General features: G+C 41.5%; 2 protein-coding genes across 3 annotated transcripts in view; one reads left to right on the top strand and one right to left on the bottom strand.

Moving 5' to 3' along the window:
* Positions 1-17,797, bottom strand: part of LOC139408375 (folylpolyglutamate synthase, mitochondrial-like) — a 46,623-nt gene that overhangs the window by 22,765 nt on the left and 6,061 nt on the right. The gene's annotated exons all lie outside the window — the stretch shown is intronic.
* On the top strand, positions 156-16,484 carry LOC139408374 (GLI pathogenesis-related 2). 2 transcript variants are annotated; one of them, XM_071152167.1, is made up of 13 exons: positions 193-242; positions 2,293-2,416; positions 10,063-10,089; positions 10,490-10,699; positions 11,595-11,672; positions 12,025-12,213; positions 12,426-12,518; positions 12,752-12,964; positions 13,473-13,550; positions 14,088-14,315; positions 14,486-14,704; positions 14,997-15,074; positions 15,378-16,484. In XM_071152167.1, the coding sequence occupies exons 3-13, from the start codon at positions 10,083-10,085 to the stop codon at positions 15,542-15,544; spliced, it is 1,560 nt and encodes a 519-aa protein (XP_071008268.1). In that variant the 5' UTR covers positions 193-242; positions 2,293-2,416; positions 10,063-10,082; the 3' UTR covers positions 15,545-16,484. The 2 variants fall into 2 exon arrangements, with proteins under 2 accessions (XP_071008267.1, XP_071008268.1); XM_071152166.1 differs by lacking the exon at positions 2,293-2,416 and having other exon boundaries at positions 156-242.

Raw genomic sequence — 17,797 nt, 5'->3', positions numbered from 1 at the left:
ACAACAGAATCAGAAGTATCATTGACTGACGTGTGTGTTGTTTTCTTGTTTACATTTTGCGGTGTGTCGCTATGAACAATAGAGGAACGTTCGCAAGTGGTGACACAGCTTCCTTCCTGTGTGTCAGATGAGTGTACTCTCTAGATGTAGGGTGCAAAAGAAATCTGAATATAATTCACTACACTTCCACCCAAAAGGACCAAGCTGAGGCTGCAGTGTCAACATGGCCCTCCGATTTGCAGGTGAGAGGTCTCCAACACACCTTGCAGATATGAATTACTTCTACATCAGCATTTATAAACACACACACACACACACACACACACACACACACACACACACACACACACACACACACACACACACACACACACACACACACACACACACACACACACACACACACACACACACACACACAAATGTAACCGGTATGACAGGGTGAAAAAAACTACTGTATTAACAATACAGGAACATTAAAAACACCCCTAGGGCTGTCTCAAATAACTTAATATTTTCCCTGCAATCGTTAATCTGTAACTTGTTTACTGTGTGTGTGACAGTTCCAAGAAAAATATAATTCCTTCAAGGTATAACCTCGTTGAAGGAATGTCTGGTTGATGTTAGATGCCAGATTAAAAACTGATGGCAGATCAAAACTGATATCCATATTCACAACAGTCTGAGTTTCACTCTGGGTCGATGAGTTAACATCCCAGTGAGTCAGAGATGGTAAATCTGGTGTATATAAGCTTAATATTTCAATGTGAAATTCACCAAAGACTTTATGCCACTGTTATGCACCCATGTTAACCTAGATAGTAAGCCTTGAGTGTACCAGATAACAGAAGTCAAATATAATCTTCAGTCTGCATAAAGAGATGCACTATTACAAATTTGAGTCACTCATTTCCAGTTTCCTGTCAGGAAGTTGTTAGATCCTGTATAGATCGATGGTAGGGACATTTTTAATAGAAATGTACAACATGGAACACACAAAACAAACCCAAACACAGTTACATACCATTGCACATTCACCTAAATTACAACGTTTCTTATTTGTCTACTTACCTTGTAAGCAGTATGGACAGACCAGTGACATGGTTAGAATTTACTTTGGGCATGTATTTTAAAGGCGTACTATAATTTCTATTGGTTGTTGGTTTTATATGTTGGTAGTTTGATGAATGTTAAGTGTTCTTGGTGTGCACGCTCACAAAGCACTTCCTTAAACATAATACCTTGCACACATTTCCCCATACTTGCTTGACCACATTGAAGAGATTGGTGTCAATTCCAAGCACTTTACTCTGGAATATACTGTAACACTCCTCACCTCTCCGTTCTGGCACAAATAATAGGGCATTGTTTTGTTTCTTAACTGTTGTTCACTGTATGGTTGTACTGTTTGTTTCTGTGGTAGTGTTTGTTTGTCGGTGTGGTTGTGTTGTTGTGTTGTGTTTTGTTTCACCCGCCTTTCGAATGGGACGTTAAACGAGTGTACTGACTCTCTATGGTCATAAAAAAAACATTGCACTTATCGCAAGAGTAGGGATGTTAACCCTGGTGTCCTCGCTAAATTCCCGAACCGGATCATTTCCATCATGGCCAACTAATCATCCCCCTGATTCCCAATTGGAATATATCTCTCCTCACCTCTCCACCTGATAGCTTAAGTGCTGTGAGCGTTCTGGCACAAATTGTAGCCGTGCATCACCTTAGGGTGCTACACATTGGTGGTGGAAGAGGTGAGTTTCCCCCTTCCAGCACTTTGAGTATCTGGAAAAGTGCTATATAAATGCACTCAGTTATTAGGTTGTTTTCTGTCAGTCACACCCAAATTAAAATAACCAATAACTAGTTAAGATTACGTTATAAATATTCAGCTATGCAGCTATACATGGTAATGTGTTGCTTTTCCAGATTCCTACAATGACAGTTTATAGTAAGTTTTCCATCACCAAGCTAGAACATTATCAACATAATCGTCAGTGAGATGGAATTCCTATTGTAAGAGTGACAACACAGACAAGAAACAGCATAGAACTCATGCTGCAGGTTAGAGCTTGTATGAAGGAGAATGAAGGCAGATTTCTTCTTGGGATGTTGTACAGTTTAAATAGATGAGCAATTCAATTATGTGTGTGTATGCATCTAGTGTGTGTGTGTGTGTGTGTGTGTGTGTGTGTGTGTGTGTTATTTTGTATTAATTTATTGGTAAATGCCGATACCTCTTATATGGAATCTCTCCTTCGATGGAATGGAGGATGGGTTGTCCTGCTGTACATATAGGACTGCGCTATCACCACACACAGCAATGAACAGAGAGAGAGGGAGAGATCAGTGAAACAACAAGAGAGAAAAAGAGAGAGCGAGACAGAGGAGGAAGTGGTGTATCACTGGGAATCTTAATAAGGTACGCATTTACATTTTTTATGTAACCTTTATTTAACTAGGCAATCAGTTAAGAACAAATTCTTATTTACAATGAGAACCTGTCCCAGCCTAACCCTCCCCTAACCCGGACGATGCTGGGCCAATTGTGAGCCGCCCTATGGGACTCCTGATCACGTCCGGTTGTGATACAGCCCGGGATCGAACCAGGGTCTATAGTGACGCCTCTAGCACTGCATGAGGCTATTATACTTGCTGGAAATGTATTTTAGACTGACTGCATGTCTTAGATTTACTGTGAGTGAAATCTAAATCTAAATAAAAATATGTAAATAATAATGTTAAATGAAATATGAGTACATTTAGTCAATTACAAAGTACATACATGGCAAAAATTGGAAAATCAATTCAATTAAACATGTAATCATGTAATCATGCAGTAAGAGTGTATTTTGCCGCCTGGGTTTGAGAATATATTTTACCAATACAGAATATAGTAATTATACAATAGTACCGGGATACCAGTGACAAACACATATTAGCAGTTGGTATTGCACAACCTAAAAGTGCTTATGTCATTAAGTTTTTATCTTCAATATTTTTGTAAACAAATTATTATTATGTTAGGCAAAAACAGTGACTACCTCTAATAAAAACAAATACAAAATATTGGGTGTGTGAAGCTCTCTAGTAGTCAAAGCTTGTACTCTGCAAGATGAAAGACAATCGTGTAAAGTTCACGTATTTATTTTGTTCTTCGATTCCGCATGGCAAGCATAATGGTGTTCGGTTACTTTCATCTTTGGCTATTGGACATTGTGTTGAAGCTTTTCCATTTCCAATGGAAGTAAAGAAGTTGGTTTGTGAAATCAGATACTATTACTACTATTACTGCCACTGCTGCTACCACTACCACTACTACCTTGACCATTACTGCTACTACTACTACTACCACTACTACTACCACTACTACTACTACCTTGACCATGACTGCTACTACTACTACTACCACTACTACTACCACTACCACTACTACCTTGACCATTACTGCTACTACTACTACTACCACTACTACTACCACTACTACTACTACCTTGACCATGACTGCTACTACTACTACTACCACTACTACTACCACTACCACTACTACCTTGACCATTACTGCTACTACTACTACTACCACTACTACTACCACTACTACTACTACCTTGACCATGACTGCTACTACTACTACTACCACTACTACTACCACTACCACTACTACCTTGACCATTACTGCTACTACTACTACTACCACTACTACTACCACTACCACTACTACCTTGACCATGACTGCTACTACTACTACTACCACTGCTACTACCACTACCAATACTACTACTACTACCACTACCGCTACTACCTTGACCATGACTGCTACTACTACTACTACCACTGCTACTACCACTACCAATACTACTACTACTACTACTTCTACCACTACTACTTCTACCACTACTATTACCACTACCAATACTACTACTACTACTACTTCTACCGCTACTACTTCTACCACTACTATTACCACTACCAATACTACTACTACTACTACTACTACCACTACTATTACCACTACCAATACTACTACTACTACTACTTCTACCACTACTACTTCTACCACTACTATTACCACTACCAATACTACTACTACTACTACTTCTACCACTACTACTTCTACCACTACTATTACCACTACCAATACTACTACTACTACTACTACTTCTACCATTACTACTACTACCACTACTATTACCACTACCAATACTACTACTACTACTTCTACCACTACTACTTCTACCACTACCACTATTCCTACTACCACCCCCACGACCATGACTACTGCCACTGCTGCTACCACTACCATTATCACTACTACTACTACTTCCATGACCATGACTACTACTACTACTACTACCACCACTACTACTACTTCTACCACTACTTCTACCACCACTACTACAACCACTACCACTACCACTACCACTACTACTACTACTACCACCACTACTTCTACCACTACTACAACCACTACCACTACTACTACTACTACTACCACCACTACTTCTACCACTACTACAACCACTACCACTACCACTACTACTACTACTACTACCACCACTACTTCTACCACTACTACAACCACTACCACTACTACTACTTCTACCACTACTTCTACCACCACTACTACAACCACTACCACTACCACTACCACTACTACTACTACTACCACCACTACTTCTACCACTACTACAACCACTACCACTACTACTACTACTACTACCACCACTACTTCTACCACTACTACAACCACTACCACTACCACTACTACTACTACTACTACTACTACCACCACTACTTCTACCACTACTACAACCACTACCACTACTACTACCACTACCACCACTACTACTACTTCTATCACTACTTCTACCACCACTACTACAAACACTACCACTACTACTACTACTACCACCACTACTTCTACCACTACTACAACCACTACCACTACTACTACTACTACCACTACTACTACTACCACCACTACTTCTACCACTACTACAACCACTATCACTACTACCACTATTTCTACCACTACTGCTAATGAAAATACAGTAATAACAATCCAGGTACACTCTTAGGATTAGTGGTGACTTGAGGAACCCTGGAGATCCTCAAGGAACCATTGCTAGTCAATGGTTCATATTTTCACCTTCGGTTATTTGAGGGATTTTTGGAGGAATCTTTATTGGTTCAATGTAGCAGTGGGTTCCTGTCGGATCCCTGGAGTGGAGGCGTGGCTTAGTAGGGGCATGGCTTTAAGCTAAATCTTTTTGAGTAAATGTAGTTCTTAATCGTCTGTTCTGTTGTATCGTCGCCACATGTTAAGGTTGAACACTAACAGTGTTTTAGCTTCAATGAGGATAACAGAGGTACAGTGCCTTGCGAAAGTATTCGGCCCCCTTGAACTTTGCGACCTTTTGCCACATTTCAGGCTTCAAACATAAAGATATAAAACTGTATTTTTTTGTGAAGAATCAACAACAAGTGGGACACAATCATGAAGTGGAACGACATTTATTGGATATTTCAAACTTTTTTAACAAATCAAAAACTGAAAAATTGGGCGTGCAAAATTATTCAGCCCCCTTAAGTTAATACTTTGTAGCGCCACCTTTTGCTGCGATTACAGCTGTAAGTCGCTTGGGGTATGTCTCTATCAGTTTTGCACATCGAGAGACTGAAATTTTTTCCCATTCCTCCTTGCAAAACAGCTCGAGCTCAGTGAGGTTGGATGGAGAGCATTTGTGAACAGCAGTTTTCAGTTCTTTCCACAGATTCTCGATTGGATTCAGGTCTGGACTTTGACTTGGCCATTCTACACCTGGATATGTTTATTTTTGAACCATTCCATTGTAGATTTTGCTTTATGTTTTGGATCATTGTCTTGTTGGAAGACAAATCTCTGTCCCAGTCTCAGGTCTTTTGCAGACTCCATCAGGTTTTCTTCCAGAATGGTCCTGTATTTGGCTCCATCCATCTTCCCATCAATTTTAACCATCTTCCCTGTCCCTGCTGAAGAAAAGCAGGCCCAAACCATGATGCTGCCACCACCATGTTTGACAGTGGGGATGGTGTGTTCAGCTGTGTTGCTTTTACGCCAAACATAACGTTTTGCATTGTTGCCAAAAAGTTCAATTTTGGTTTCATCTGACCAGAGCACCTTCTTCCACATGTTTGGTGTGTCTCCCAGGTGGCTTGTGGCAAACTTTAAACAAAACTTTTTATGGACATCTTTAAGAAATGGCTTTCTTCTTGCCACTTCCATAATGGCCAGATTTGTGCAATATACGACTGATTGTTGTCCTATGGACAGAGTCTCCCACCTCAGCTCCCACCTCAGCAGTTCATCCAGAGTGATCATGGGCCTCTTGGCTGCATCTCTGATCAGTCTTCTCCTTGTATGAGCTGAAAGTTTAGAGGGACGGCCAGGTCTTGGTAGATTTGCAGTGGTCTGATACTCCTTCCATTTCAATATTATCGCTTGCACAGTGCTCCTTGGGATGTTTAAAGCTTGGGAAATCTTTTTGTATCCAAATCCGGCTTTAAACTTCTTCACAACAGTATCTCGGACCTGCCTGGTGTGTTCCTTGTTCTTCATGATGCTCTCTGCACTTTTAACGGACCTCTGAGACTATCACAGTGCAGGTGCATTTATACGGAGACTTGATTACACACAGGTGGATTGTATTTATCATCATTAGTAATTTAGGTCAACATTGGATCATTCAGAGATCCTCACTGAACTTCTGGAGAGAGTTTGCTGCACTGAAAGTAAAGGGGCTGAATAATTTTGCACGCCCAATTTTTCAGTTTTTGATTTGTTAAAAAAGTTTGAAATATCCAATAAATGTCGTTCCACTTCATGATTGTGTCCCACTTGTTGTTGATTCTTCACAAAAAAATACAGTTTTATATCTTTATGTTTGAAGCCTGAAATGTGGCAAAAGGTCGCAAAGTTCAAGGGGGCCGAATACTTTCGCAAGGCACTGTATATATGTTCCTCAAGAGTCTGTGCAAATCCCAAAGTTGGAATAGTTACCACTTTATTACTGTATGTAATCAGCAAGGTTAGTATGATTCATATTGTATTAGAATATGTAATATGCATAAATATTCAGGGAACATTATAATTTGCAGTGTACAAACTTAACATGATGAACAGGAATGACATTTACAGGTTACCAAAAATAACTATCTGAAAGCCATGCCTCCAAAAAGCCACATCTCCAATCTGCCACCTCTACAATATATTATTAAAAAAAGGTTCCAAATTGAACCCCTCCCATCACAAAAAGATTCCCGTTTGAACTTTTACACAGGGGTTCCTTGAAGACCCTTTCAGTGGGGTTCCTCAAGGAAAAATTTTCAACCGGAAAGGTTCCGCCAGTGTGGCAACCCAAAAGGTTCTTCCAAGCACCTTTACTTCTAAGAGTGTAGATAATAATGATAGTTAGAAAATCTTTATTGAAAAAAAATCATACGTTGCCCACTAAGCTCTAAAAACAGATAGGGACTGTAGTGATGCCAGACTATAGAGCATGTCAGTCGAGAAAATACTCATACCATTCATTCAGACCCACAACACTGGGCTAATCCAATTTCTCTGGCAATTCTCCAACAATTGAATTGATCAGCTGGTCTAGAGGCACTCTAATTGAGGCATGGAGGGTTAAGAGGAGGGTAAAAGGAAGAGGAGCATTAATCTTTTGACTATGATAAGTGACGTGTGGACAGGCAGATGCTGAGGGGGAAGCAGTCTAATGCTCAACAGAACTATAGGGAAGGTTACTGTATAGGGTGGTGGCAGTGTGTGTGTGTGTGTGTGTTTGTGTGTGTGTGTGTGTGTGTGTGTGTGTGTGTGTGTGTGTGTGTGTGTGTGTGTGTGTGTGTGTGTGTGTGTGTGTGTGTGTGTGTGTGTGTGTGTGTGTGTGAATATGGGTGAATATGGGTGAATATGGGTGAATATGGGTGAATATGGGTGAGTGAATACCGATGGTTGTCTAGAGGGTGGTGGGCTAAGTGGTGACTCACTCTAGCAATAAGCAAGAGACTTTGGAGGGATCTCAGGCTGTCACACAAATAACAAAAATCAATTAGTCTAGGTCTGTAATATGGTCCAAAATCAAGCACTATATATCAATTAAGATATACAGTACCAGTCAAAAGTTTGGACACACCTACTCACTCATTTCTTTAGTTTTACTATTTTCTACATTGCAGAAAATAGTGAGGACATCAAAACGATGAAATAACACAAATGGAACCATGTCGTAACCAAAAAAGGGTTACACAAATCAAAATATATTTTAGATTTTAGATTCTTCAAAAAGAAGCCACCTTTTGCCTTTACGACAGCTTTGCACACTCTTGGCATTCTCTCAACCAGCTTCACCTGGAATGCTTTTCCAACTGTCTTGAAGGAATTCCCCCATATGCTGAGCACTTGTTGGCTGTTTTTCCTCCACTCTGCGGTCCAACTCATCCCAAACTATCTCAATTGGGTTGAGGTCGGGTGATTGTAAAGGCCAGGTCATCTGATGCAGCACTACATCACTCTCCTTCTTGGTCAAATAGCCCTTACACAGCCTGGAGGTGTGTTGGGTCATTGTCCTGTTGAAAAACAAATGATAGTTCCACTAAGCACAAACCAGATGTTATTGCGTATCGCTGCAAAATAGTGTGGTTGCCATGCTGCTTAAGTGTGCCTTGAATTCTAAATAAATCACAGACAGTGTCACCAGCAAAGCACCCCCACACCATCACACCTCCTCCATGCTTCACAGTGGGAATTACATATGCGGAGATCATCCGTTCACCTACTCTGTGTCTCACAAAGACACGGCAGTTGGAACCAAAAATCTCACATTTGGACAGATTTCCACCGGTCTACTGTCCATTGCTCGTATTTCTTGGCCCAAGCAAGTCTCTTCTTATTATTGGTGTCCTTTAGTAGTGGTTTCTTTGCAGCAATTCGACCATGAAGGCCTGATTCACGCAGTCTCCTCTGAACAGTTGCTGTTGAGATGTGTCTGTTACTTGAACTCTGTGAAGCATTTATTTGGGTTGCAATTTCTGAGGCTTGTAACTCTAATGAACTTATCCTCTGCAGCAGAGGTAACTCTAGGTCTTCCTTTCCTGTGGCGGTCCTCATGAGAGTCAGTTTCATCACAGTGCTTGATGGTTTTGCGACTGCACTTGAAGAACTTTAAAAGTTCATGAAATTTTCCGATTTCACTGACCTTCATGTCTTAAAGTAATGATGGACTGTCATTTGTCTTTGTTTATTTGAGCTGTTCTTGCCATAATATGGACTTGGTCTTTTACCAAATAGGGCAATCTTCTATATACCACCCCTACCTTGTCACAACACAACTGATTGGCTCAAACGCATTAAGAAGGAAAGAAATTCCACAAATTAACAAGGAACACCTGTTAATTGAAATGCATTCCAGGTGACTACCTCATGAAGCTGGTTGAGAGAATGTCAAGCGTGTGTAAAGCTGTCATCAAGGCAAAGGGTGGCTACTTTGAAGAATCTAAAATCTAAAATATATTTTGATTTGTTTTACACTTTTTTGGTTACTACATGATTCCATATGTGTTATTTCATAGTTCTGATGTCTTTACTATTATTCTACGATGTAGAAAATCCCTGGAATGAATAGGTGTGTCCAAAGTTTCGACTGGTGCTGTATATCGATATGGACTGTTCAGTATTTCCTTTTAGTGAAGAGTTATCACATATTTTGAATATTTACTTTTCCCCTGCTCAAGGATACCAATAATGTACATTTTTTTGTAAAATGTATGATTTCCCCATAAATGTACATTTGCAAATGTCTGATGTATCAAGCAAGTGTTTTGAATGATCACTTATGTTGTCACACACACTCGATAGTGAGACCAAAGGATACAGGATGAAATGCATGGTATGAAACACAAGTAAACTCAACAATTACTGTGGTTTTTAAAGGTGGTGTCAAGCCTTCAAACAAACTACTACATGATACATTCCAACAGATAATCTGGCACGATAATTACTAATGTTGACTCTTGTCTCTGTTGCAGTTCAGCGGAAGAACAAAACAATGGCAGGTGAGTAAATACTTTTCCACTATCATTCCACTACATCAGACATTATTGTTCTCTATGCCAAAGGATTTATTTTTGTCCCTCCTTTTTTTGGCTTTTCATAGACAACCCTATTTACTAGCTACATCATTAACTAGTCTTGTTATTCTGTTAGCTAACCTCAATCAAACATAACTTCAATATTGTTGTACCTTGAAGGAATGGATATTTTCCTTTGAACTGTAAAGAAGTTTAAAGATGAATGATTTTGAGGGAAAATATCAAATGATTTCAGTCTAACTGTAGCTGTGAGGGATGTTTTAAAAATAGTTTTACTGCTTAGTTATAGTAATTGGACACCACAATCTGTAATACCGGTTAACTTTTGTGTGTCTGTCTGTCTGTCTGTCTGTCTATCTTCCAGACTGTGGTTTTGAGAGGCAGTTTGTGGATGCTCATAATGACTATCGCAGGAAGCATGGTGCCCCGCCCCTAGCTCTGAGCAGAGACCTGTGTAACTCCGCCCAGAAATGGGCAGACCATCTTCTGTCAATCAAAAGCCTGAAGCACAGCTCCACCAATCACGGAGAAAACCTTTACTATGCATACAGCTCAACCCCCAAAAAACCTGTTGGTGAGCATATGTCAGAAAAAAAGAAAAAAAAGAAAGAAAATCTAATAAATTCTTTATTGTGCAATACATTGAATATGTTACATCTGCTCCTGCCATGCCCTTTACTTCTCATCCTGTGTCTCCCTAACCTGCCACCCCTCCCCTAGTGCTCTTTCCCTCTCTCTCGCTCTCTGTGTGTATGTGATTGTGTGAGTGGAGACAGGTGTGCTGGAGGCAGAGCAGATCCCCACCAGCTGCAATCTGTTCCATAATCAAGGCCTCTACAAATACTCAGCCCTGCCATTTCCACACTGCCAGTTTGTAGCCTCTGCGCAGTCACTCTGCGGGTCAAGCTGTTTGTCCCTGCATAGCGCTTGTTATCCTGTTGTGCATGGTTTTCCCTAGCCTGGCGCTGCTTTTCGCTCCGCTACAGTTCCGTCCACTCTGACTCTGGTCCCTGCCTCCAGTCCCTCGTCTTGTCAGTCCTGCTTCCCTGCCCTGGATCCCCGCTCTACTGCTTACTTGGATTCCGCTCCGGAACTACATACCCTGCCCCTACTCCACTTGCCCCAGCCTCAGTTCCTGGTTCCCTGCTACCCGCCTGAGCTTCCCCTGGCCTGCACCCCATCTCCCCCCAAGCTTTTCAATAAATACCTTAGTTACCTTATCCCTGTCTCCTCGTCTGAGTCTGCACTTGGGTTCACCTGCTCCGCCCTGCGTAACAGAATATGCAGCAGAGCTCAACTAGTGGAAAGTACAGTATTGAATAGAGCCTACAGTGGATATTGTGTAAACAACATATCCTCTCCACTTATTAACTAGCATATGCAGACTGATTTTGAGTGGATAATTTTCCTGAATGCTCATTTGATAACATTGGTTCTGCTTTTTATCTTTTTCTGAATGCATTTTAAAGGGAAGGATGCAGTGGACAGTTGGTACAGTGAAATCAAAGATTACCACTTCAATAAACCTGGCTTCAGCTCCGGTACAGGTGAGATACACAATCTGCAGAATCTAGGGTAAGACAGGTGTGTACTGCATTGTCGGAACTGGAAGCACAAGCATTTCACTACACTCGCATTAACATCTGCTAACCATGTGTATGTGACAAATAACATTTGATTTGATTAGATTTTTACTGTCACCACAATTAAAAAAAAGTAATTTCTGGAGTTTAACCTTGCTAATGAATCACCCGTTTATTTGGATTCATTTCATAGACCACATCTGACTCTATTTCCAATCACTAACAGTGTCCAAATAGGCCTCCTACAGTACCTGTTGCTCTCCATCCTCGACATACTGACTTCTATACTAACAGTGGCCCCTGCTGTTGTTTCCAGGTCACTTCACCCAGGTGGTTTGGAAGGACTGCAGCGAGGTAGGTGTGGGCCTGGCCACAGATGGGCAAACAATCTTTGTAGTGGGCCAGTACCACCCAGCTGGCAACATGTGCAACGCAGGCTACTTTGAGAAGAATGTCCTACCACTGGGTAGCTCCACCTCTAGAGCCCCCAAATGTTTCCCCACAGGTAACACATCATTGATTGGTTGCAATGATTGGTGAACAAAAATTGAAAAAGACAATTAGATTTAAATCCCATACAACAGCCCAGTTACGATTGTCTCTCTGCAAATAAGCAACTACTAAAGATAAACTAGGTATTTCTGAATGAACCCATTGTATGACACAGCATCGGATACCTCAATCTCTCAACTGACAAATATATTTTCTTTCCTACAGCCGGAGAAGGAGGCGGCCTGAGTGTACCACAATCTAAAATTGCCAGATCCTCTTCACCTGCATATAAGGCCCCTCCTCAGGCGAACGGCACTGGTGAGATGTTTTAAATGAATTTTCAGTAAATGTCTCCCATTATGTAAAGATAACATAATAATATTGGATCGGTAGTAGGCCCAATTTTGCCCTCTGAATTTTGGCCATAAATCTTACAGCCATACAATCCTTTCAAGTCATCGCAAGTGTCTCGTCGTTAGGAGTTGGAACAAGTATTTTAACTTAATGTGCAGTCCATCCATCCATCTGTCTGTCTGTCTGCTTGCTCTAAGACCTGGGCCAGTTCCACAGAGACTTCCTACGGGCGTGTAACAACCAGCGGATGGCACACGGAGCCCCAGCCCTCACACTGGACCCAGCCCTGAGTCAGGGGGCGCAGGCATGGGCAGAAACTCTACTGGGAGAGCGGGTGCTGAAGAACTCATCCTCCCCCCATGGTGAAAATATCTGGGCCAAGACTGGGTCAGCGGGCATCACTGCTACGGGTAGGGAGAACCAGGAGGACGGATGGTCTGCAGGGACAGGGATTTCTCAATAGGCAGTACATACGGCGGGCATATTTTGAATGGTTCCGGATGGGGATCGCTAACCCTATGCCTAACCTTAACCCTTACCATAACCTTAACGTTGACGCTAACCTCACCAACCTCATCCCTCCAAGCCTAACCTTAATCCTAACCCTAACCAATTTCGAACCCTATGCCTAACCTTTGGATATGCCTAACTTTTGGATATGCCTAACCTTTGGATATGCCTAACCTTTAGATATGTCTAACCTTTAGATATGTCTAACCTTTAGATATGCCTAACCTTTGGATATGCCTAACCTTTGGATATGCCTAACCTTTAGATATGCCTAACCATTAGATATGTCTAACCTTTGGATCTGCCGGCTGAACATCCACTTCTTTCTCAATAAGTACATTCCCAGGGGATCCCTCAAGATGTGCACATTTTTAATCTAATGTATGACTTCTTTCTTTCTCTGATAAGGTCAAGAGGTGGTGGACGCCTGGTACAAACAAGAGGAGAACTATGACTTCTCCAAAACAGGACATCAGGACAAAACAGGTAAACCTTTCAGAATTAAAAGTAGAAGACAAGTATTTTTTTTAATTAAAAAATAAATGTAACCTTTATTTAACTAGGCAAGTCAGTTAAGAACAAATTCTTATTTACAATGACGGCCTACACCGGCCAAACCCGCATGACGCTGGGCAAATTGTGCGCTGCCCTATGGGACTCCCAATCATGGCCGGATGTGATAGAGCCTGGAATCAAAACAGGGACTGTAGTGACACCTCTTGCACTGAGATGCAGTGCCTTAGACCGCTGTGCCACTCGGGAGCCACTCGGGAGTATACAGTAATGTAATGTGCTACTCCAAAGAGGTCTAAAAAAATAGCTCTAAAAATTACACCTTGCTTTAAACGGTCATCTCTGACCACAGCATGTCATGTTTAAAGTCTGCCTTGCGTTGATATTTTCCTCAATGTTAAACGTATTGATAATCCAAAAGAATTTGGTGATAATTGTGCCCCATTGTTAATCATCGCTCCCTTTCTTTCATTTCCTCTCCCTCTCTTTTTCTTTGTTCATCTGTTTCAGGGCAGTTCACACAACTGGTGTGGCGTAGCTCCAAGGAGGTGGGCGTCGGCATGGCAAACGGTGGCACGGGGATGCTCGTCGTGGTGGCACACTTTAAACCGGCTGGCAACATCAGCAACCCCGGTTACCACGCTCAGAATGTGATGCCAAAAGGGTCGAAAATTACCGATAAGCCAGTGGAGGTCGTCACTTCGAGAATGCAGGCGTTGGCCGTGAGCTCACTGTCAGGTGAGCAGCATCACAGAGCGTGTAATGTGAACCGTGTGATGATATTTTATGACAGGTTTACGACATTGTTGTGAAGGCACTATGAGTTGGGGTGACAAAGTGTCACTCATACCTTTTTAAAGGATTAATAAAGACTTAATATACCGTGTAACTCTCCATGTCCCGTATAGCCAATGAGCTTGGCCAGTTCGGCCGGGCTCTTCTGAAGTCTCTCAACCAATACCGGAGCCAGCACGGGGCATTACCTCTGGTGCTAAGCCCTGCCCTCACTAGGGAGGCCCAGGATTGGGCGGCTCACCTGGTGAGCATCAACACACTGATGAATAGCGGCAAAGGCCACGGGGAGAACATATTCTACTGCTCTGGCTCCAGAACAGCGACCCCTACTGGTGAGGCACATACATGCACTGCACTGACATACAACTTATGTTGCAAAGGGCCAATGGGTAAAAAGAAAGTCAAGGGCCTAATTCCAATATGAAGTATGAGTATTATGAACTAACTCCGATACTGGATATGATGTTCACATAGTAGTCGACAATCCAAAGTCTCTGTCAATTGCCCAAAACTTTGGTTTGTTATTGTATGGGGTCGCAGGAAAAGGCTCTGCACAATGCTTGTAAAGTTCCCAAAAATGTGCATTCATTTATATATTGTCCTTCTCTTGCATATGAATTATAGGATCAGATGTGGCCGAGTCTTGGTACAAGGAGATAAAGAAGTATAACTTCTCATCCCCTGGTTTTCAGAGTGGAGCAGGTACGGTGTCCAGTGACACCTCATAACAACACAATGCTATTGATATATAACCTTAACCACAACAGTCACTGTACAATATAGAAAGTATTTTGTGAAAGTATTTAATCAAACTCAAAATCAGGAAAACAACAGTGCTCCCTGGCAGTGAATTTACCATAATCAATAACACCTACGACATGAAACACAATTAAAGTCCATAAGAAATGTTAGGAGTGAGACATGCTGGCCGAAAATGTATTGTTTTCTGCATTTGGTGTTTGTTTGAAAAAGAAAATCAGTTGATTGGTGGTACTCTTGTCCTAGGTAATTTCACTCAAATGGTCTGGAAGTCCTCAAAGCAAGTAGGCGTGGGTTTGGCGACCAGTGGGCGGGGCACGTTTATCGCCGTGGCGTTCTACGATCCAGCGGGCAACATCACCAACCCAGGCTATTTCCATGACAACGTGAAAACCAAAGGAAGCATACTTTAGTCTGAGCCATATGTACTGTATGTATGCCGGCACTCCCAAAGGTTTCTATAGGAACGGGTGCTTATCTGGGCAAACACGTTGTTGCTGTTATCTTTGGTTGTTGCTATGATTTGTCCTCTTTTGGAAGGCTAAGAATCTTTTTTTGTTAGTTCATTGTTTTCCACAGATGGCGCCATTCGAACGCGCCACGCAGTTGCCAGGAGCCATCAGTGTAGACGGCCGTTGCGCGGTCTTATGCGAGACAAACCTGACCTTAACTTTTTTAACTTCTATCTCAAATGATACCCTTACATTGTTATTTTCTAACCAACAACAGTAATTTGGGAAATCTGTATAAATGGCTTTTACGTTGTCTTAATAGGAAATCATTTTAATGGTTATGGGTATTTTTTCATAACGGCAATATAAAAGTAAGATTTTCACCGGACAGTTTCTTTTATAAATTCATTTTTCTGTTACCTCGAGTTATTTGGCTTTGAACTCGTCCTATAATCGTATTTGTTGCCAAAGCATAAACCGGAGAAAAAACTCCACCTCAAATAGACAGTTTCATAAATGCTTGCTATTTCCTCATAGAACATGTCACGTTGGCTCGCTGAGCTGGCCAATCAGTGGTCAACTTGCATGAACATTTCTAATGACAGGTATACTCCCACACCATTCTGTTGTTGGGGTATGTCCAAGCCATTCACCCGCGGGACGGTTGAGCTAATGCGATTAGCTGTAGGTCATATTTCGTAGAAGTCTGGAAACGCTGGACAGTTACTTAAAACCCGAAATGTAATGCCTTTAATCTCGTGCACGTTTTTGTAATTTACTGTCCATGAATAGAGAAATGTCGTTTTTTAAATGTATTCATTGATGTTTATCAAACATGTTGACATACAGACTGAGACTGCACTGTGTTGATATACAAGGGGCAATAAATGGTGGAATTAAATGTTTGTAGGTTATAACATTTGTGCCACACTTTGAAAAAAATATTCAACGAGAGCTTACATCTAGTTAGCATCCTTGCTGCCGTCTTCCACCAGCAGAGGGAAACAGCTTGTTACCTTTCACTGTATTCCCTGTCAAATAAACAGGCAATCTAACTGGAGACATGTAAAGAATCTGTCTCTCACACACACACACACACACACAGACACACACACACAGACAGACAGGGTGAACAATTGTTACTCGCTTCTGTAACCACAGGGACAGACAGGCTTTGCATGGGGAATGCAAACAGAAACTAGAATAGCATGGCATCACATTACACCATTGTTCTCTATATCCCTAGGAGGAAAAGTGATGTGCTGTTATATAAGGGCCATCATAGTCACATTTTAAACAAGGTCAGTAGATAAAAGCTCAGAAGCTTTTGTTTTTGCATTCTAGTTTGAATAGACAGGGATGAAATAGGATTCTAACGATAAAGCAGGAATATGGTGCATGAAACTGTTTTCTACCTATGTGTTTTGAGGATTATAACTACTGTGTTTATAGTTTGGAATATCAATTGAGCTTTGTTGGTAATGACAAACAAGATCGAGAACATTCTGTTATCACTTTGAAAAACACCTGACTGTAACCTGTTAACACTGATATCAAAGTAATAGTAGGGGATCAAATTTAAAGTTAAACAGTCAAAATTCTGATATGTTTATGGATGAATGTTTACTTTTAACGCATTAAATCTGTGTGGTTACAGGGTTAGAATGAAAACAACTCAAAGTGTTAAGTTTAGGTATTAATTCCGAGTAAGGTTTGGGGATGGCTTACTACAAAATAATTAAAAACAACATGCTGTTTCCATCAAGTATAATCTATTCTCCTGGCTTGGTAGAGCACTATGAACTGCATTGGCGCAGTGGTCACAACAGCACGATTCGGCCTAAGCAGCGAGCTCCGCCTCAAAGCATAATGAGTTCGGGCCAGTGGCAATAGTTTTACATTTTTGCGATGAGCCCTGTTCTCAGGACCTTTTCAGATGTCCGAAATCAGAGCCTATTTCTAGTGATCAGGCTGGTCTATTTAGTCCCCATGTTACACAATACATGTTTATGTGCGTGCAAGAAGAAAACAAGCTAAGAGTATGTCAGGGGATAGGATGTGGGCCACAGGCCATGCCTCCCAAGGGAGGGGTGAGTAAAATGCCTCCAGCTGTTCTGTATCTGGTGCTCCGTTGGCCAACCAGAAATGTAAGTCAAGCTTGGCGGGCAATGTGATGATTGGTCCTCCCCTGACTGCTCAGGGGCAACTGGATTG

Source organism: Oncorhynchus clarkii, chromosome 5, assembly GCF_045791955.1.
Source record: "Oncorhynchus clarkii lewisi isolate Uvic-CL-2024 chromosome 5, UVic_Ocla_1.0, whole genome shotgun sequence".
Lineage (NCBI taxonomy): Eukaryota > Metazoa > Chordata > Actinopteri > Salmoniformes > Salmonidae > Oncorhynchus > Oncorhynchus clarkii.
This window is presented reverse-complemented; position numbering and strand designations above follow the sequence as displayed.